The 22,755-nt window shown below is 43.8% G+C and overlaps 1 protein-coding gene and 1 non-coding gene across 2 annotated transcripts in view; both read right to left on the reverse strand.

Moving 5' to 3' along the window:
- LOC120839982 (zinc metalloproteinase/disintegrin-like) overlaps nt 1-22,755 on the reverse strand; it is a 100,421-nt gene that overhangs the window by 38,349 nt on the left and 39,317 nt on the right. The window contains exons 10-11 of the mRNA XM_040210403.1: nt 21,445-21,494; nt 15,641-15,749 (exon numbers count right to left, since the gene is read on the reverse strand). Of these exons, the coding sequence (XP_040066337.1) occupies nt 15,641-15,749; nt 21,445-21,494 (159 nt within the window). The remainder of the gene's footprint in view (nt 1-15,640; nt 15,750-21,444; nt 21,495-22,755) is intronic.
- Nucleotides 21,958-22,030, reverse strand: Trnap-ggg. Its single transcript has one exon. It is a non-coding gene; the product is annotated as a tRNA-Pro (tRNA).

Here is a 22,755-nt window from a genome sequence, read left to right on the forward strand (position 1 = left end):
TCATGCCATACATCGGACAGCCTTGATGCACAATGAGCTCCAGACGTCTGTCAAAAAAAGCTTGATTTCCTTGTCAGTGAAGGACGATGGCCAGCCCATGCCTGTCAAGCCGAGCCCTTTGCTCAACATAGGGTCGTGGCTTGTGGCACGAGCAATGCCACGGCTGGTAACATGTAGCGCATCTAGACGCAGTGAATAAAAAGTTTCGTTTCCTTCGGTCGAATCATCTTCCACAAATTCAAGTGGCAATCTTGACAAGCAGTCTGCTTCAGCATTGTGCCTTCATTTCTTGAACTGGAGCTAGTAGCTGTACGTAGATAGCGTCACTGCCCAGCTCTGCATCCGTGCAGCATCCATAGCTGGAATGCCTGTTTTCGGGCCGAAAATGGTTTGCGAAGGCTTATGGTCTGTAATCAAGGCGAAGAAACGGCTGTAAATATACATGTGACATTTTTTAACTACAAAAACCAAGGCCAGTGCCTTTTCAATCTGACTGTAGTTCTTTTCAGCCTCCGATAAGATACGAGACTCGTAAGCCACAGGTTGAACCTTTCCATCCAGCGAAACTTGCAAAAGAACGGCCCCTATGCCTTATTGCGATGCGTTGCAAGCGAGCTGCAGAGGCCTCTTTGGGTCATAATGAACTAAGATCGGTGGGGAAGTCATCGCAGCTTTGATTTTCTGAAAGGAGGACTGGCGAACTTTGTGTCACGTTCATTCTTCTCCTTGTCTCAGCAGCTTGTACAAGGGGTGTGCCAGTGTGGAGAGTTGCGGGACGAACTTTTCGTAGTACTTCACCATCCCAAGGAACGACTGCAGTTGCTGCTAGTTTTTCGGAGCAGGAGCATTCAGTAGTGCAGACACTTTCTCAGGGGATGCGGAAACACCTTCGGCGTTGATGACGTGGCCTAGCTAACGTGGTTCGTGCTAAAAAAACGCACACTTGTCAGACCGCACTCGCACACCACGTTCTTGCAATCTCGACAAGACAGCTTCGAGATTGCTGAGGTGTTCTTGCTTCGACTTTCCTGTGATCAGGATGTCATCGAGATAGCAGCTGCTACTCTTCAGGCCCTTCAGCATATTGTACATATTTTCTGAAAGATGCCTGGTGGTGATGAGATTCCAAAAGCAAGGCGGTTCATGGCGTACAGCCCTTTGTGCGTGTTCAGCGTTAGCAACTTCTTTGAGTTGCCCGCCATAACCACCTGTTGGTAAGCCCTGCTGAGGTAGATTTTTGAGAAGTCTTGTCCACCAGCTAAAGCCGCCAACAGCTCATCAATACGTGGTATGGGGTACCTGTCCACCTCGAGGCAGGGATTGAGCGTAGCCTTGAAATCTCCGCAGAGGCAGATACTGCCATTCGCCTTTACTACAGGTACAAGGGGTGTTGCATCCTCGCTAGTAGCCACGGGCGTGATGACTCCCAACTTTTTCATTTTTGCCAATTCTGTCTCGACTGCTGTTTGCAGTGCGAATGAAACGGTTCTAGCTTTCAGAAACTTCGGCTCTAAACCTTCACGAAGAAAAAGTTCGACTTGTTCTCCAGAAATGGTGCCAAGCTCGTCTTCGAACAGGTCGCTGTGATTCTCCAACAAGGCGTTCAACTTCGGTTTGAGACTCTCCGACGTGTCGAGCCTGTTGACAGACACCAGGTTCTTCCAGTCTAGCCGAATTTCTCGCAGCCATTCTCTGCCAAGCAATGCCGGTCCCTTGGTTTCCACGACCTACAGTGGAAGCTCCTTACTTTGGTCGTTCTGTTGCACAAAGACCAAAGTGAGACCCTTCGGCTTCACTAAGTCTCCTGTATACGTGCGAAGTGTCATCGTTGTTGGCTGTAGCTGCTTTCTTGTGAACAGCTTCCGAAACTTAGTCAAGGATACAGAGACACAGCTGCTCCTGTGTCAAGTTCCATTGTATACTTCACACCGTCAATGTTTATGGGTGCGGTGATCGGTTCCAAGCCCGCAGCCTTAACCGCATGCAGAGATACCGCGTCGTGAACGAACGTCAGTGTTTTCACCTGCCTTTGTCGTTTCGATTTTGGCGGCTTCTTGTTACACGAACTGCAGGCGCGTTGAATGTGTCCTTTCCGGTTGCAGTTGAAACATGTGTCACCGGCGTGGGGGCACGCATCTCTGCGATGGTTGGTCGAGTCACAACGGAAACAACTGGCCTGCTCTGGTACTTGCTTGTCGGTCCGGGCTTTGTGGTCGACCCAAGCCTTGTGGACGTCTGGGATCGATGCACCGCTGGTGCGCGTTAACGCTGAAATTTTAGTCGCTATTTCCATCGCAAGAGCCCTCTCTATCGCCTTCTGGAAAGTCAACTTTTTGTCTTCTGTGAAGAGGACGCGCTGTACATCTTCTCGACGAAGGCCGCACACAAAACGGTCGCGGAGCGCCTCATCAAGAAACGCTCAAAAATCGCAGCTCCGTGCTGGATCTCGAAGTACAGCTACCGATTCGGCGATAGACTCGCTTTCTTCGCGCGAACGCTTGTAGAACTTTGCCCTTTCCGCTATGACGGATTGCTGCGGCACAAGATAATCGCCCAGAAGCTTGAGTAACGCTGTAAGCGACTTTTGGGACGGTGACTGCGGGGCCGTGAGCGACATCAACAAAGCGTACGTCTTCGGACCGATGAGACTCAAGAGGTCATGAACATTCTTACCTTCGGGAACCTCGTTTACCAGGAGGTACGACGCCAGTCTTTCTTCGTAGGAGCGCCAGTCGCTCGTCGTATCGTCGAAAGACTCGATGAGCCCGATGCGGCTCATGGTCCTCGCTGACGGGTGGCCGCTTGATGGCCGCGCCAGGATTTCGAGGCTGGACAATCCTTGGCTCAAGTCAAGCCCACAGGAGTCAGAAGATGATCCAATCCATCGACCAAGGGCAGCAGAAATTCTTCGCAAAAATCCCTTCCTCGTCGCCAATAAATGTGGTGCATTTACAAGAAAAGTTGGTTACAGAGATCAGCCCGGTTGGAACACGGCTGCCAGCTGTCGCTCGGGTAGGCAGTCAGTCAAACAATTCACGTGATAGTCTCGCGCGCACGCTGCACGTCATGACACAAGCGCTGCGACACATATAACACTGCTGACAGCAGTTCTACGTTCATCCTGAATGCAGGGTGTCGAACCGGAACCGAACCGAAAACCGGAACGAAGCAGTTATTTTTAGCCGAACCGAAACTGAACCGAACCGAAATCTTCACCGCGATCTTGGAACTGAACCGAAAAAAGTATCACAAAAACCGGTTCAAAACGATTCACGGAAATTTTTATTTTGGTTAGTATCACCGAATAAATGTTTGAGAATGAAAAATTGGAAGGTGGCATTTCTATATATTGATCAAATCGTCATATACAGAATTCCAGTGTGTGAAAAATTTTGGGATCTCGTAGCGCTTTTGCTTCGGCAGTATGATGAATCATGTGTCACATGGTCACTTGACGTGCATGGTGTTATGTAAAACCACTGGAACGCGTCTCCGACTGGTGTGTTTATCGCGCCCAAAAAGTGGTCCCTCAATTTCCGCTTGATGACTTCATAGAAGTGTCATGCTGCCGCCGGTCGCGATCCTGGCGGTGTCACAGCAGCGGTGGTTGATATGGCAGACGCCTGTTCTGCTGCAGGTCGCTCTCCAGTGTGGCACTTCACGGAAGCTTCGGCAGCCAGAAGTTGGGACGCCATGACGACAGCAACACTCGCGTTCGCTCGTGCTTTTCGCCAGCATGTTTACGACCAACAGCCAGGATCGCGTCATCCGGCAGCACAATACTCCAGCTTTTGTGACGTCATTTGGTGACACTTTGGGACTACTGTTGATGTTTGAGAGAGATGGGCACTGAACGTACACCAGTCGGAAACGCGCTCCAGGCAAACTTGTGCTAAGACATGCTGTCAAGTAATGTCACGTCACTCCACACAGTGACGTCATGTGACTCATTGCGTCAAATTGATTTAAATTTATGGCGTCACTAGATTTATTAGCGTTGTTGACGCACTGACGTCGCATGACAGCACGGCTACGCACCGCAAGTCATGTTGCACCCTTACGTACTCGCTTGTCATGAGCCGGAGTCGAGTGCTTGGGTTCGTGACAATCAGCATCGCCAAACATTCGCGTAATGGGTCGTGTTCAATTAAAGATGAGAATAGTCGAACTTTAACAATGCCTGAAGCTCAGCCCATACTTTATGTTATGAAAATCCCAGTGCATGACAATGGTGAACACTGACATGTATATAATTAGCGTCGGTTCACGTGGCCCCTTATTCTAATTGCGAGTTAAGGGGGGGGGGGGGGAACTGTTTATTTCCTTTATTTTTTCTGCGTCTAATGCGTATTATTATGCATTCAAGTAATCAAAGTCAGGGATTAGCTCTTTAGGGTATTTACTGAAAGTACAAAAAACGTTGCACGACCTATTTTACACGCACACATGATTGAAGCTCCCAAGCATATTTTTGTTGTTCCTGAGCTGCCTCAGACAGTTGTCCCCGTTATGCATTTACGAAATGTATTATTAAATAAACCTACGTTACATAAAAATACAACTGTGTTTGGGAGGGATATCTGAAAACAAAGATCATAGTGGCCTCGGAGGGACATTTTCCCCCAAGTTTCGACCACCTCCGTATTTTGTTGATTTTGGGGTGCTAAATAAAAGCAATGGAAAATTATTCTATTCAAGTGACACAAATTAAATTGTTGAATTAACACCCACAACGGAGTAGGGAGTCCCTCGGGAAGAAAAAGGATAGTCTGAAGGAGCGACGAAAGAAGTAGGAGAGAAAAAGAGGGGGAGGGTACTTTTAAAAGCGTACTGTGTTGTAAAGGTTCCTCTGCTCTGCTTCTTCGGCAGACGAGAAAGCGTGGCCCCGGAAACAACTATCTTTGCAAAAGATACTCTAACCAGAAAGCGCGTTTTCTTTGTGCCAGATGCTCGCGCCGTTCCTCGCGACGCTACACCAAGTAAGAATAATTAGTGTCTTTCAAATAAATGGCTTGCGCTCAAAGTGAACCTTCTGCAGCGTGCATTTTGTATTACTTGTTTTAATTTTCTGATTAAGAACAAATCGCAATAGAGCCTTCCGGAGAATCCCAGGAGACCTCGCGGCAGTGTGAATTGTGGGGCTGTTTCGATATACGCTCGTGCCGACTCGAATGCTTCGTATATCTCTGTAGCGACGCGGTCCATTCTTTCTTATCATTAGGAGCTATGAATGCCCAAAAAATAAAGCGAACATAAAAGAAGCTCATCGCATTCTCGGTTTTTCTTTCCTTCTGCCTTGTCTGTTTTCTAAAGCCACAGAACGTTAAACCAATCTCAACCTCGTCCTCACGTCCTTAGTAGGGAGTTTTCGTAGATGGTTTTCGCCGTCCGGCCACGCTCTCCGCAACCCGCTACGATACCCAGAACTCTACAGTCAAGGCCATGGGCGCGCAGGCGCAGTAGATGCTTCTTCATTGCGGACGGCATAGCGGAGGGAAGAACGCGGTCTATGTAAGCTCCCCATTAATAGGGAGTTTTCGTAGGCCGCTTTTCCCTCTCGTTAAACATTGGCAACATTAAGCAACATTTACTCTTATAATCGAGAGCAAAGAAAAAACGCATTTTGCGTTTTCCCATAGGAATGCATTACTGGAAGTCAAATTTAGACTGCTTGCTGTCTGCTTCAAAATGCAACAGCACACTAGCGCCACCTGAACCTCTAGCGTTTATTGTAATAACTCTATGCCACCAACATAGTGCGATGACGTCACGTTCACACCATGTTAAACAGTTCAGTTTTTTCGTGAAATCCGATGTTCGCAACATTAACAAAAGTAGATATCCGAATTGCAAATTTGTGCAGTATAGTTTGCAGTTTCGCGATGATATATAGCAGACAAACATAATGTTAGAGCTCATCACTGAAAGCAAGAAGTTGTAAAGTGACTGCCAAAAACAAGTGCACGTCCAACCGAATGTAACATTAGCCCCCCGAGGCGTTTTTTCCCGAAGTTTCGAGTTCATGTAAACTGCTGGCCAATTGTAGTTCAAGTTAGTGATATAAAAATCTTCGTCTGTCCTTCGGGTTAGTTATGTGTATTTAGAAATATCATTTCATCGCTACAAATTTCTTTTTGCGTTAAGGCGTCGCGCATCGGGTTCTTTTGAAGATTCCCATTTATTATCGTTATTTTTCTGCCCATTTCGTGCACGAGCCGCAACCCGGTGTTTCACACTGCCAAACGGCAAAATAAAAAGGAAACATGTTTTTGCAGCCCTCAACTGCTGGTGTGTTCAAGTATCGTCCTCCCGTATCGGTCTCGAGCAGTTACGTGACATGGTAAAAGAGTGCCGCATAAGAGGCGGGACAGAGAAGAAGTAAAACAGAGGACGAGCGATATCTTGCAATTAAAAATTTATCCCTTTTATGCGCTACTCTTATATTATGTCTGCCAACAACTAACTAGCCCTTCAATTCATTATTTTCAGTTATGTGAACTTAATGCAGCCACATTTATTGATGATAATAAAACTATACTTAATTACTGACTGAAGGTTTTGAAACATAAATGAAGGGTCAATCACCTTGAAGATATACACGCATCATAAGTAAATACACCCGCAAATTATCTGAAAAATGATCTGCAAATCTTTTTTTGGCATTTTTATTCTCGATAGGCTCGAACTGATATGTAATAGCGTTAAATAACTGTGTTACTCACACATATCTAACTTGTGAAACATATAGAACTCTAACTAAACACGAGGAAGATACATAGAAAAGGGGGACCGACAACAAAGAAGTCTTCGTTGTCCGTCCCCCCTTTCTATGTACCTTCCTCGTGTTTAATTATTGTTACCAACACGCTTGTTTTGTACTTAATAGAAATTCGTTATTGCCTCTCTTATGTGAGGAACAGCAATTTTTCGTGCCTTAAGGCCGAACAAAACAAAGTCGACAGGGAAGCGTGACAGAACTATGACGACTACGCACGTAGACTGTCAGAGCTGTCATGTCGAGTAGAGCATGAAATACTATTTTGTTCTAGGAACCCACATGAGTTTTCTCTTCAGCTTAAATTTGCTCGAACTCACATTTTGAACCATGTCGTATTACACCTGAGACTGCGGTGGAAGAAATCGGAAGAACTTTCAGTAGAAGGAACAGACACAGAGAACGTCTCAAACTCAGCTAACTGGTTTATTTCTCAAACAGCCTTTAAGTACCCACGGAACTTTTTCCCAACCACACTCTACAGATAAACTCCTTTGTTGCAGACATTTCGAACCGGATGGAACACGCGCAAAAGATACAAAACAACCCACACATGAGACGAGGACTTAACAATGGGACACTGCGGATCATCGCAGTGACCTTGAGAGAGATATGTCCCAAATTATCCTAACAGTCGCGTCAAAGCGCACACACAAAAAAAAACACACACACAGGTGGCCTCTAAAACGTGGCGACGCACCCATACATAAAGAGACCACAAAGAGAACACCTTTCACTTTTTTCTTTTCCTTGGGAAAACACACCCAAGTGATCTCAAAACCGCGATCACAAACACATAAAAGAAAATATATATAGATGTATATACACATATACATTGTCTCTCTCCCCCCCCCCCTTTTCTCGTAAACCGAATGCGTTCGTTCAAAGTGTGAGAAACTTTTTGGAGTTGCGTCCAAGTTGCATCGATGCTTGGCTTATGCAGTTTCCAATAGAACTTATTCTTATTGTTTCTTTAACGACCCTCTTAATGTCATTTCGCTCTTTATGCAGAACTTTTGTCTCTGACCAATGCGCATTACAATTATTGCATTCCTCTATGTGCTTTGCTACTTCGGAGTTCGGCGCATGCGTGTTTACATTTCTCTTGTGTTCTATTAACCTGTCATTGAGCCATCTTGAAGTTTGTCCCACGTACTTAAATGCACATGTCAACGGAATCTCATATACTAAACTCTCTTTGCAAGGACCTGAAGGTTCCCGATGGGCCTTCTGACAGCCCTTGTGGTCCGACAGAAAGGGCGTCAACCTGCTCATTTTTAAATCTGAAGAAAATACTACGTCCACGCCGAACTTTTTTGCGAGAGCCTTTAGGTTATGGGAAATCCCGTGGAAATACGGTATTACTGCTATCTTCTTTCTTGCTTCCTTTTCCCGTGGTTCGTTGTTAAATTTCAGTTCCAATTGTCTTTTAATGAATTCTTCTTCATAACCTGCAGATTCTAGCCTCCTCCACTGTTCTTTCACGGCACTACTCATAAAATGAGCGCATGATTTACCCAACGCGTTTGTTACTAAGGACGTAACTACCCCTGCTTTAACCGACTTGGCGTGACAACTCTTTCTACTTAACACAGGTTTTCCGGCTTTTTTCCCGTATCCCCACAAAGACCTTGTTCGACATGTACGCGTAAATCTAAAAACTGCAGGATCCCATTTTCAGGTTTTTCAGTTGTAAACCTAAGCTCCGGAGCTGCTGCTTTTATAATCGATTCCAAACCCTGAGCATCATTCTCTCGAAAAGCGCAAATAAAAATATCATCCACGTGCCTTTTAACAATGCAACCATTCAAGTTATTTTCTTTAAGTGTTTCACTTACGCAGCTATCTAAGGTGTTAAGATACATTTCTGCTAACATCGGACCCACCGAAGATCCAATGCATACACCATATCTTTGAACATATTTCTGCCCATTATATTGAACAACTGTTGCTTGAAGGTACAAATCAAGAAGTGAAAGGAAACTGTCGACGGCGATGCCCTTCCTGGACTGAAAGTTTACCAGGTTTAACTCTAGCACTTGCCGAACTCTTTGCATCAAGCGCACTTTCTCAAGCGAATAGTATAGATCCTTGATGTCCACTGACATTACAGTGCATCGTCTTCCATGAAAGCCCTCTAGAACATCAATTAGTGCCTCTGAATCTCTTAGTGAAAGACTCCCCTCCAGTTGAATTACATTCAACCCTCTTTGCGAAAATTTCGAGACGCTACACTGCCACGTTCCGAGTTCGTTGATTACTGTGCGAAAAGGCATATCCGGTTTGTGACCTTTCAAAAAAAATTTTAGACTTAACGAAGACCTTGTTTGGTTGACTACTTGTTTTGCCAAATTATCCATCTCATCTTCCTTGAAGATTTCAACAATATTCTTCTTAATTTTCTTAATGTTCCCTTTCCATTCAATGAAGAGTGCGCTGAGGGCTTCGTCTGCCTTTCTTCCGAACACTGTCTCGGGAAGTACACCGAACATACCACTTTTGTCAGTCTGCAGCAGACGCAGCGATCCCCTTTCTAGTTCCTTCACGGCAGCGCTTATGACACGAAAATCTCTCTTTTCAGTTCGAAAGCTATCATTCATCAGTTTGTCCATTCTATCAACAGCACAATCCACGAACGTGGCTCTTTCATCATGACCCGTCACTTTCGAAATAATCTGAACTGCGGAAAACACATCTACCCTTGAAGGTTTCACGTTCATGCAGAACTTTGGGCCATTCCCCAGTGTTTGTTCCGTCTTTCTAGAAATGGACACCTCGCATGGATTCACCACGTGCGGTATAGTCAGATTTGACTGATTGTTGAGGTCTGGAAGTCTTCCATATGCTGTCGCCTGACTGTTCCTTTGGATACTCCTTAACACTGTTCTTCGCTTTACGCTCCAAACACTGTCAAAAAGTACCTTCTTTCCTGCGTTCCAGCGTTGTAAGTCCTGATCGTGCTTGTATTGCTGGCCCCAAAGGATGGTCCAGATGCGCTCGCAGGCCCGTCGTAGTTCTTCAATTCTCTTGGTCGCACCTTGTCTGTATGCCTTGATAATCTTCTTTTTGGCGCTCCATGGGAATCTTGAGGATGATAGATGTTTCAAGAGGTTCGGATCCACATACCGCTTTCTCAAACTGATGCCCAGGAAAGCGACCTCCGCTTCCAATTCAGCCAGACGTCGTCCCAGGTTGTCGAGTACCGTGAATGCTTGAAGAAGCAGCGAGGTTGGTTGGGACAGCATGTGGAAGACTACCAGACCTCAACAATCAGTCCAATCTTAATATACCGCACGTGGTGAATCCATACGAGGTGTTCATTTCTAGAAAGACGGAAAAAACACTGGGGAATGGCCCAAAGTTCTGCATGAACGTGAAACCTTCAAGGGTAGATGTGTTTTCCGCAATTCAGACTATTTCGAAAGTGACGGGTCATGATGAAAGAGCCACGTTCGTGGATTGTGCTGTTGATAGAATGGACAAACTGATGAATGATAGCTTTCGAACTGAAAAGAGAGATTTTCGTGTAATAAATGCTGCCGTGAAGGAACTAGAAAGGGGATCGCTGCGTCTGCTGCAGACTGACAAAAGTGGTATGTTCGGTGTACTTCCCGAGACAGTGTTCGGAAGAAAGGCAGACGAAGCCCTCAGCGCACTCTTCATTGAATGGAAAGGGGACATTAAGAAAATTAAGAAGAATATTGTTGAAATCTTCAAGGAAGATGAGATGGATAATTTGGCAAAACAAGTAGTTAACCAAACAAGGTCTTCGTTAAGTCTAAAATGTTTTTTGAAAGATCACAAACCGGATATTCCTTTTCGCACAGTAATCAACGAACTCGGAACGTGGCAGTGTAGCGTCTCGAAATTTTTGCAAAGAGGGTTGAATGTAATTCAACTGGAGGGGAGTCTTTCACTCAGAAATTCAGAGGCACTAATTGATGTTCTAGAGGGCTTTCATGGAAGACAATGCAATGTAATGTCAATGGACATTAAGGATCTATACTATTCGCTTGAGAAAGTGCGCTTGATGCAAAGAGTTTGGCAAGTGCTAGAGTTAAACCTGGTAAACTTTCAGTTCAGGACGGGCATCGCCGTCGACAGTTTCCTTTCACTTCTTGATTTGTACCTTCAAGCAACAGTTGTTCAATATAATGGGCAGAAATATGTTCAAAGAGATGGTGTATGCATTGGATCTTTCGTGGCTCCGATGTTAGCAGAAATCTATCTTAACACCTTAGATAGCTGCGTAAGTGAAACGCTTAAAGAAAATAACTTGAATGGTTGCATTGTTAAAAGGTACGTGAATTATATTTTTATTTGCGCTTTTCGAGAGAATGATGCTCAGGGTTTGGAATCGATTATAAAAGCAGCAGCTCCGGAGCTTAGGTTTACAACTGAAAAACCTGAAAATGGGATCCTGCAGTTTTTAGATTTACGCGTACATGTCGAACAAGGTCTTTGTTGGGAATACGGGAAAAAAGCCGGAAAACCTGTGTTAAGTAGAAAGAGTTGTCACGCGAAGTCGGTTAAAGCAGGGGTAGTTAAGTCCTTAGTAACAAACGCGTTGGGTAAATCATGCGCACATCTTATGAGTTGTGCTGTGAAAGAACAGTGGAGGAGGCTAGAATCTGCAGGTTATGAAGAAGAATTTATTAAAAGACAATTAGAACTGAAATTTAACAACGAACCACGTGAAAAAGAAGCAAGAAAGAAGATAACAGTAATCCCGTATTTCCACGGGATTTCCCACAACCTAAAGCCTCTCGCAGAAAAGTTCGGCGTGGACGTAGTGTTTTCTTCAGATTTAAAAATGAGCAGGTTGACGCCCTTTCTGTCGGACCACAAGGGCTGTCAGAAGGCCCATCGGGAACCTTCAGTTCCTTGCAAAGAGAGTGTAGTATATGAGATTCCGTTGACATATGGATTTAAGTACGTGGGACAAACTTCAAGATGCCTCAATGACAGGTTACTAGAACACAAGAGAAATGTACACACGCATGCGCCGAACTCCGAAATAGCAAAGCACATAGAGGAATGCAATAATTGTAATGCGCATTGGTCACAGACAGAAGTTCTGCATAAAGAGCGAAATGACATTAAGAGGGTCATTAAAGAAACAATAAGAATGAGTTATATTGGAAACTGCATAAGCCAAGCATCGATGCAACTTGGACGCAACTCCAAAAAGTTTCTCACACTTTGAACGAACGCATTCGGTTTACGAGAAAAGGGGGGGGGGGGGGGGGGGGGGAGAGACAATGTATATGTGTATATACATCTATAATATATATTTTTTTTTAATGTGTTTGTGATCGCGGTTTCGAGATCACTTCGGTGTGTTTTCCCAAGGAAAAGAAAAAAGGAAAGAAAGGTGTTCTCTTTGTGGTCTCTTTATGTCTGGGTGCGTCGCCACGTTTTAGAGGCCACCTGTGTGTGTGTGTGTTTTTTGTTTGTGTGTGCGTTTCGACGCGACTGTTAGGATAATTTGGAACATATCTCTCTCAAGGTTACTGCGATGATCCGCAGTGTCCCATTGTTAAGTCCTCGTCTCATGTGTGGGTTGTTTTGTATCTTTTGCGCGCGTTCCATCCGGTTCGAAATGTCTGCAACAAAGGAATTTATCTGTAGAGTGTGGTTGGGAAAAAGTTCCGTGGGTACTTAAAGGCTGTTTGAGAAATAAACCAGTTAGCTGAGTTTGAGACGTTCTCTGTGTCTGTTCCTTCTACTGAAAGTTCTTCCGATTTCTTCCACCGCAGTCTCAGGTGTAATACGACATGATTAGCTACCACCAGCTCGCCTGCACTCTCACCGTCTGCTCACATTTTGAAGTTGTCATTTTTTCCACGCACTATATCTAATTTGAACACACTGCCCTATAACTTTTTTTATCGTCCTCACTTTAGTAGAGCACTAAATGAACACCCCATTATATTTCTGTCGTATTTTTGTGTTCGAGCGCTGATTGCATATTCTCAGTCTTTGCTATTTTCCTTACCGTTAGTTATGTAAAACGGTAATTGGAATTTTGAAATGTACCTTGTTTAAAAAAATAAATATATATATTTACATGTTTTGGATCGGTACGTTGATCGTTTATTCCGATAGTCATTGCCATTCTTCTTACTGTTAGGTATATAAAAGAATAGTTGAAATATTGAAGTGTGTCTTTTTTATGAATCGCATGTTTTGGGTATGTACCCCACACCTGCAAGGGCCTAATCAAGGCCTCAACTATGTAATAAATAAATAAATCAAAAAATAAAATAACAATTATCAAGTGCGATGCTTATTTTCAAATAGAATTTGACCGCCGTCTTTTCAAGAACAGACCTCGAAACCCGGGCTTTGCCAGTTTATTCTGTATAAGAAAAATGTTCACTTGAGTACGCGCTATTTTAGGCCGGATTCGACCTGAGTGCGAAGATGCTTATAAGTTATAGACTGAACCATTTCGATCGCTTTTTTCGGCATAATTTTTCGCCTGCATCACGGCGCTGAGTGCAAAGGCTGTTAGGAAAACAAGCGTTCTCATTGTCAGGCTTTCTACAAAAGGTATGTCACTGACCCAGAGTGTCTACAAATGCACGTGTTTGTCATAAATTTTTCAACTGCTTTTTTCTCAGTTGCGTCATCATCATATACAGAGTGCAGCCGTATGGATTAACACAATTAGAACGGCGAGTTGGGCTAGTTGGTTGTACATGCTTGAAGTGGGGCGCCAAAACAACGAGGACACAAGGAGAGATGCAGACAGGACGAGGCGCACTTTCAACTGAACTTTATTTTTGAAAAACACAGAAACTCAAGCTATGCCCAATGTACACGTGCGCATGGGTAAGAAATAAAGATACAACGAAGCCCAGCGCGTTTTCCTACGTGACACGTTCATTTTGAAGGAACGTATACTCCCTATCAGATAGAGATAAAGGTGGGGCGCTGACACAGACATCGGTGCCACGAGATCTTATGGTGAAGGACTCCAAGATTTCGCGAGCTATTTTTGTTGCGCCGCTTCCAACAATTCTTGTTTCGTCAAACTTTGGGTCACACTCGCATCGAGCACAGTGTAGTGCCAAGTGGCCAGACGGGGGTTGCCTGGTTGACCCAGTATGCTCCCTGATTCTATCATTAATGCACCGCCCCGTCTGGCCAACATACACTCTCCCGCATGAAAGGGGTATCTCATAGACGACTTCAGTGACGCAATCGCGGGTACTGCGTCACGTGTCTCTTTTTGCATTCCCTTTCTGTCGCAGTGGCTTTACCTGAGCTCCTATTGATCCTATTGCACAATGCAGAAAGTTTATTTGGCGCAGAAAAGACAACTGGTATGCCAAATCTATTGGCTACCTTCTTCAGGTTGTGGGATAGTCTGTGTATGTAGGGCAAGACCGCAGGTCTGGCCGCCCTCTTTTTGTTACCCTCACAATCCTCCCTGCCGTGCTTTTTTATCTTTTTTAACAAGGTCTCCGACACATCGCGAAGCACATTGAGAGGGAAACTGGCGTTTCTGTGTTTTTCAAAAATAAAGTTCCGTTGAAAGTGCGCCTCGTCCTGTCTGCATCTCTCCTTGTGTCCTCGTTACTTGGCGCCTCACTTCAAGGATTAACACATTTGGCACGCCTTGCGAAATTTGAAATCAAAACGTACATAACTGAAAGTGGACACGCGAACATAGTTCCGCGAGAAGTTTCAATATATATATATATATATATATATATATATATATATATATATATATATATATATATATATATATATATATATATATATTATATATATATATATATATATATATATATATATATATATACAGCTACAGCAAAATATTAAGATATAGCAAAAACGGCGATCGTACATTTTCCTATGCCATGTACTGGATGTTGGTCGTCTTCACAGTGATTTGTGGGCTTGCTTTTCAAGTGGGCATTGTTTATATATTTCGTTAAAAGTATTAATTATCGCGATTATCTTGCTCATCGCCAGCCTTTGCTATTGAGTTTCGGCGTTTTTGCGTTCAGCCAGCTACCCGGGAGTGAGCTCAGAAGCCAGTGTGCAGACGACAAACGGGCTGGTACAGGACACAGGAAATGCACGGTCTCCGATTCGGCTATATTTTTAATACTTCACTAGCTGGAAATTGAGCTCCAAACAAACAGATTGGACATAAATCTTCTTGGGAAACTACGTCCGCGCGCCAAATTCAGATATGTACGTTTGAAAATCGAATTTCGCAAGGCGTTGGTCCTCGCGGACGCTGCCTGTATATTAAAAAATGTATTTTGTAAATTATATTTTATGATATATACGGCGGCGACATACCCATTTCATGATTTTATGCGCTGCAATTAATTCCCTAGTTGAAGAGCAAACTACGATTAAGCTTTTAATACTTCTAATCATGGGTATTTTAGGTGACCTACCGTACTTCCTGACTACTTTTCGATTAAGGCAAAATATATACGACTTAGGTAAACAAAGGGATGCTCAGTCGTAGAAACACGACGTTCTGTATGTTATGCTAGATTTTATTTTACTGTTGCGTCAAAATAAGTATCGCAATTTCTTATTTTTTGTACCTAAAAATAAAAGTGGATTGTACGAACGATAAACAACTATACAGTTACTCGTTTCACTGCGGAAAAAGTGCCTATTGCCGAAAAAGCGCGGAAAATAATTTCTCAATTTAGCGTTTCAAACCGGTTCGAACGTGTTTGAACCGTTATTTTTTTCTCTTCGGAGCTGAACCAGAACTTAACCTAAATCCGGGAACCCGAACCCGAACCAAACCTATAAAAATATCGGTTCGGCACTCTGCCTAAAAGTAATAGAGGCCCATGATTTTTTTATGCGTCTACTTACGAGTGTCCCCATTCGTGGGCAAGAATGCTGACCATAATGTATGTATGAGGCTGGTCTTCTGTTTGGGCAACACGGCAATAATGGCACACTCCCCCGATCCTGGCAGAACCTGCGAAAAATGTAGACACAAATTAAAATATGAATATTAAGCGCAGAGATTTCTATAGACCAACAAGCGGCCCAGACGTCACGCAGGGCGGCACTGCGCATGCGCAGACGCTTCAAGTCACGTGAATTCGGTTTGTGCGCACGCGCAGTGCCCACACCTGGTGTGGGCAAATTCGGGCTTGTTTGTAAACAGCGCGCCGGTCTATACCTTATCGATTTATTAACATGTATACCTGATGCGGCGTTATTAATTCAAATGGGGTATATGAGGGCAAAAATAAATACACACGCAAAATCAATCCAAATGTATGTTTAATTCTACAATGTGACTCTGTAGTACTATATCTCAAAGAAAGATCACAATCGGCAACAGTTATAGTTGTTGAAATACCTGAGCGGTCTTCGTATCATTTTGAACAGTTAGAAAGGAGAGAGATATGGGGGACGAAACAGACGGGACAATATTACAATTTGAACTACATTTGTTTTCAAGCACGGTGTCCGACCGCTCCGTGGAAAGAAGGGAAATGGAAAGAGTTTGGGGAAGGAGGGTGTGGGGAATCGAGAGGATTGCAGGAACCCTGAAAGAAGAAAGGAGAGGGGGGACGGGCGGTAATCCTGAGATTACGGAAAGAACAGGGTCTACGCAGCCGCCCCTGCTTGTCTCCTTGTTATCTCAAAAGGTTAAAACAGCGCAAAAAGGACGGACAGGGTAAAGAAGGACAGGGACAGGGAGTTGTGTATTCACTCCCTCTGTCTTGCGGTAGGCGTTATGTCGGACAGACAGGTCGCTGTCTCAATGACGGGCTAGGGGAACATGCTTAAAACGTCTTTTCGACGGTTTCCGGTCACCTCGGCATACATTGCCGTGACTGCAGATGCCAGCCTCAGTTTCAACAGTGCGAGGTCGTTAAACGTCACAGGGTTCAGCTGGTACGTGAAATTGTGGAGGCTCTAGAAATAGAAAGATTGGGTGCCATGGGGGGGGGGGGGGGGGGGGTGTCAGCAGCCCTTCTGTTGCCTTATCAAGGAAGGAGATTCATTTTCTGGCCACTTGATTAGCTTGGTTGAAGAGCGTGCCCTTTGTTTGTCTTTTTAGAGGTGATACTTAGTTTTTTGTGCTTTTGTTTTGGGTGTTTTTCAGGCTGATTTTCTTCTTTTTGTTCTCATTTGTGCGTATATATTGCACCGTTGGGTCCAGTAAAAATTTAGTTGCGAGTCAGCGCTCTGTCCGTGTTCTCCTTTACCCTGTCCGTCGTTTTTTGCGCTGTTTTAACCTTTGAAGTATGTCATACCAACTCGCCCAGGCTTCAACTTTAGCTTGTTATCTCGCCGTGTTCGTCATCGCTCGACGTCCATCGTCGTCTTCAAGACGGCCTACTCCTTCGGTGACAGCGAGAGGGATTGAGTATTTATGTTCTGCAAGCTTGTCGTGATCCGAAAGGCTTCGATTATTTGTTGCCCGATGCGCTCCGAGAGGCCATCCAGGGTCGTCGTAACGGAAAAATTAGGGGCGCAGCAAGTGCATTTTTTCCGATGAATAAAATCGGGTGTTGGGAATCTGAAGCAGCCTTCTTCGCGTCTATTTGATGCTCTTGGAGCCATTCGTTCAAGGACCGGCTCCGAGTGCATTAAATTCGGCCGGGGGGTTATCATGGCCGTAGAATCATCGATAAGTTTACGGTTTATCCGACCCCAAGATGCAGCAACAAAAGGCAGCGCCCATCACGGTCAAGTTAAAAAGTGGATGAGGAGTAAATGGGAGGAGTGGCGAGGAGAACGTTTGACATGTTTAAAAAATATTTCGCAGGTCGGCCTTTAATGTCCAGCTCCGAGGACCGATATAGTCTGCTCCGCAGGACGGGGGAATTGCGTACACCTTTGTATTACAGGCGGTGAACTTGCCTGCATGTTTTTTGGTGCAGCTAGGAGGTGGGGGTTCCTCCCTGTTCACAGTCTTGCACATGTGGCAGAACCTAGATTTGCACATGAAACCAACTTTTGTGACTAATTTGGAGACAAGTGCTTTGACGTGGTTGGATGTCCTGTGAATGCATGGAATGCGAGGTGGAGTTCTTGTGGCAGGTGATCTGTTGGAGACTGACTTAGGCCGGGGTTCTATTGCCAATATTTGCCTTCAACCAGTGTCTGCGAGGTGGCCAAAATCACTTCGTTAGTGCAGCCTGCCCGCGGCACTAACTAAAATCAATTGTTAGTGCAGCATTTGTTGGTGGGCGCAGGATTGGGTGCACGCTGAGAAGAGCAGGCACAAGACGATATCGTTTTTTTTATGTTTCAAGTGTGCATTTCAAAATAGAATAAACGGCTTTGTCGTTCGTTGTTGTAACGATCAGCATACTCCTTTTTCGGATACTCAGATGTGAACCTCCAGGAACTGCGATTAGCGTTCCGTAGAGTTCTCCCTTTTGAATGGCAGAAGCTCATGCGAGGCCAACAGAGGACGCCAAGCGTCGATGAACACTGCAAGACAAAGAGGTCATAATTGGCGCCTTGTGAATCCCCTTTTTTATTCTGTAATTCCGTAATTCCCCTATACCCCCCCCCCCCCTCGCCCACCTTTCTCTTAGCGGCTTCCTTACAAAGCTCTTGACTCCCCTTTCTCCATCCCTTCCTTCCCCCTAGTGCTTTCCCTTCTCACGGAACGGTCGGGTACCGTGCTTCAAGTAAGAAAATAAATGTAGTGGAATTTTAAAGAATGTCCCGTTGGGTCGTTTTCTTTGTGGTTCCAATTTGTAAATTATTGCTTTAGCCGTAAGTACATTGCGATATGGCATTGTTTGAACCAAAAACGAAAAGTAAAATCAAGCTGTATAAGAACGAAACGTTTTAACTTTTTTTTTTTTTAAATGATCCAAGCTTGGACACATAGTGCGTTGGAAGAATACAGTGACATCTTTTGTCACCTGTATGTCCGTGATATATGATATGAAAATATAAAACCTCTATAACCTTGTCTGTTTCTAAGCAGTATTCCAAGCTCATTTCTGTTTAGTTTTAGTGCGATTTGTATAAGCGATGTAATCGTTTGTCACAAAGCGCTTGAGTTTGAACACGATCTATCTCGATTTCGAGGTTACCTCTGCAATGGGTCACAAATACCACAAACTAATTTTAGAATTGGTCTTAAAAAAGGAACAAAAATGTTTGTTTGTTTTACACTGCGGGATGTATTTGTGTATTTTCTTCGTTTAAAATACTTAATTCTATTGGCCTTGGTCACAAAATTATCAACTTGATGTTTTTATTTTACGAGAAACCAATAATCAACTGTCGGACACTTAACATGTTCTACGGATGGAGATATACTTTTTTCACTTGATAGAAGCGCTTAAGGTCAGGGACAAAGTTAATAAGGAAACGCACCAAGAAACGCACTCGCAAGTGGGCACACAATGACATAAATATCTTAATAAACCACTTCGCTTCCAGCCATTCCACTCTCTCTCTCTATAAAAACCTGAACATTTAACCTTCGCCTTTAATATTGGAACGCGATAGCGTTATTGGAGCCTGCTCTCACTGCCTTCTCATTCGTCGTTCAAGCGTGTCGTGCGTAGCTTGTCTGGCTCGCAACCAAAGGGTCATGGGCAGGGTTGTAAAAGTTACTTCAAAAATGTACCTAAGGTAGAGTTACAGTTACTCATACGAAAATGTACCTAGGTGCGTATCTAGCTACTCTCTTAAAAATGTACCTAGGTACAGGTACAGTTACTTCAAAGATACTTTTTATTTTCACGTCAAGTTTTTTTTTTTTTTCAAATTTGTCACATTATTGTTGGAAGTAAATCCTTTGTATACTGGGATGTACACAAAAACAAGTTTGATAAACATGATGAAATTGATCCCTGGAGAGGGGGAACAAGGGGCACAAAGGACAAACAGAAATCTCCAAACAACAGCTTGCTTGCACCTTTGCATTTAATTGCAGTATAATATAACCTTGATAAACATGCTTTATTGATGTCAATGTTTCTAGGAAGGAAGAGAATATTTTAACGCGAGCGCGTTTAGGAGCTCGTGTCACAGAAAATCCGTCGGGCGTCGGTGGCGTGACGAGAAATTTCTGAATGATCGATAGGGTCGTGACGTCAGAGTCATATGACTACGCGCGGGAATTTCAAACAACCCACAACGCTCATGTGAAACGTGACGTTACGCGTGGAATGAAGGTGGTTAAAGAAACACGAATCAATGGTCGCTGCATGTTTCAAATGATCCCATTTGATAAACTAATTCATTTGCCTTAAAGAAAAATTTCAAGAATTTACGCAGGATCGCACCCACGACCCTTCGGTTGCGAGCCAGACATGCTACCGACTAGGCAACGGAGGGCTTGGGAATGGCACTGCGATCCTGCCGTCATTGGAGTGCGTCGATGTCTGTCTGTGTCAGGGTAAAGGCACTAGCGCATCGAGTGTTGTCTGCGCGTGCCGAGCAAGCACATAAATAAACCTTGCGGGGTAAAATGACATCAAAGCACTGGCAAAAGCTCCTCGATCGCGCCGGGAGTGTTGTATTATAAGAACTAGGTCGTTGTGTGACTCAAGAGCATGAGAAACGATTGAGAAGGCCATGCGTTCAACTCTTAAAGGCGAAGATTAATCGTCCTCCCAGTTTTTTTCTTCACAAACATTTTCTGTTTTGTAAAGTACAAAATTTGAGTTCGATTTATTGCATGAAAACACTACGTGATGTTAAATTGCTTTAGGACTGTAATTATAGTTTATTTTCAGTTTTATGTTATATTGTATTTTCTACGCTTTTGACGAAGTGAATAGAAAAGTACCTATAAAAAGTAACTTCACTTAGTTACAAGTTACTGGAAAATGTACCTAAGATACATATACAGATACTGAAAAATGAAAGTACCTAGGTTTGTACCTCAGGTACAACAAAAGTACCTAGATACCGATTTACAGTTACTTGTACCTAGGTACTTTACAACCCTGGTCGTGGGTTTGAATCACGCCTTCGCATTGTTTGTCTAATGAAAATGAATTACTTTGTAAAAAGAAATCAATTGAGGTAGATGGCGATGTTTAATACGCACTGCAAGTGATGTTTTTATCACTTCCATTCCAAGCGTTACGTCGGATTTTACGCTAGCGTTGTGTGTTGTTCGAAATTCCCGCGCGAGGCCATGTAATTGTGACTTCATGACCCTATCGACCAATGAGGTTCTTCCTGTCGCGCCATCAACGCTGGCTTTTCTGCGATACGATATTCTTTAACGCTCTCACGTTAAAATAACCTTTCCTAATCTGACAGGGCGGCAGACCGGCGCACACTATTTTGATGACACCCGATTTTGTGAATTTCTTCAGTTGCTCCTCTGCTGCGCCATCTCAAGATGGTTTTATTTGACGACGAAAGCGGGCGCGGGCTTTGATCGCCATGCCCAGCCAAAAGCACACAGGGCGTCTGCCTGATATCGGCTGCGTATTTTCTAGCACGGTAATCTATTTTGGCGGTATTTAGTATCACACGGCTTGTGTAATAACGCACGTATTTAGGGTTCTTTATATTTACATCTATTTTTATCAATGACACGAGTATTTTAGGACCTATATGACAGATGAGTATGTTGAAAAAACTCAATAAAACCGGACACGTTTTTTTTTTAATATGAGAATAATAAAGAAAATGCAGCAAAATATTCACAAGTTCGTACGTACCAATGACACGGTTGGAAAAAATACCATCTTCAATTTTTGCGAGGTCACCTCTGAAAAAAAAAAAACATAAGACGGCAATAGAAATGCAGTTTAGTTTTATAGAATAACATTTAAATCTCACGCTCAACTTTACCCTTTTCTAGATAAAACGCAGGAACGGTTTTAATGCTCTTCCTACACTCACTGACAGCCTGTAAAACTCAGAGCTTGGCGAGTTCTATGAATGTGACTGTCCCTTCGCGGCTATTGAGACTGCTGAATGAACCAATAAGGAACCCGAAGAACAAAACTCTAAGCATCAGGCGTGAACCAAACGAGCCATATACTGTCTTCTTCAATTGTCAGGGACAACAAAAACAGAGATAAGCAGCATGCATATTGTAGATATAAAGAAAACGAAAGATGAACAAATAATGACGAAAAGAATCCCTGGAGAAGTTGGAACAAGAGGGACAAAGGACAAACACAAAACTCCAAGCAAAGCTAGGTGACTGGTTCGCGACGAGTCACCTAGCTTTGGTCCGGGTGTCGAACCCGGGACCTCTTCATTCCCAGTAGAGCGCCCTACCAACTGAGCTAACCAGAGGTTAGACGTCAGGAGAGAACGTGTCTTATCAGCTGCCATCAGTCTAACACCAACAAAGGTGAAGCTTGCAATTTAGGGTTATGATTATAATGCAATTAATTGCGAAGGTGGAAGCGAGCTGGACAGAAATGACAAAAATAATCCCTGGAGAAGGGGAACAAGAGGGACAGAGGGCAAGCACAAATCTCTAAACAGACATTACAAATTTATTAGGTACTTCGTACAAAACACACCCTGCGCGTGGAAGACGAGGGAACTTTTTTGTATATCTTTATATTTTTTTTCTAATCTCGTTGAACTCGTCTACTTCCGACAAAATGGCAAGTACACCGATTCGAGAAAGCCTCTTGGGACCGGTAACTTTGCTGGTTTGGTGTTTTTGAGCACAATTACGCATCAATAAACGTCAATACAGCTAAGCCAATGTAACGAGTTTTCTGGGCCAATCAGGGAGTGATAAAAGAGCGAGGTCGTGGCGTTGAACTATTTTTAACGCTGTAGCGTTGAGGAGCTCGTTTCTCAGAAAAGCCGGCGTTGGGTTACCTGACTGGAAAATCCTGATTGGTGGATAGGGTCATGACGTAAGAGCCACATGACCTCGAGCAAGAATTTCAAATAACCCCGAAAGCTCAAGTGAAACGTGATGTCACGCTTCCAATAAAACCGATTACAACATAGCATGGGACGGGAATTAAAGGTTGCCGCATGTCTAAAGAGATGTTCAT

This window comes from Ixodes scapularis, unplaced genomic scaffold (genome assembly GCF_016920785.2).
Source record: "Ixodes scapularis isolate PalLabHiFi unplaced genomic scaffold, ASM1692078v2 PGA_scaffold4__175_contigs__length_147842914, whole genome shotgun sequence".
NCBI lineage: Eukaryota > Metazoa > Arthropoda > Arachnida > Ixodida > Ixodidae > Ixodes > Ixodes scapularis.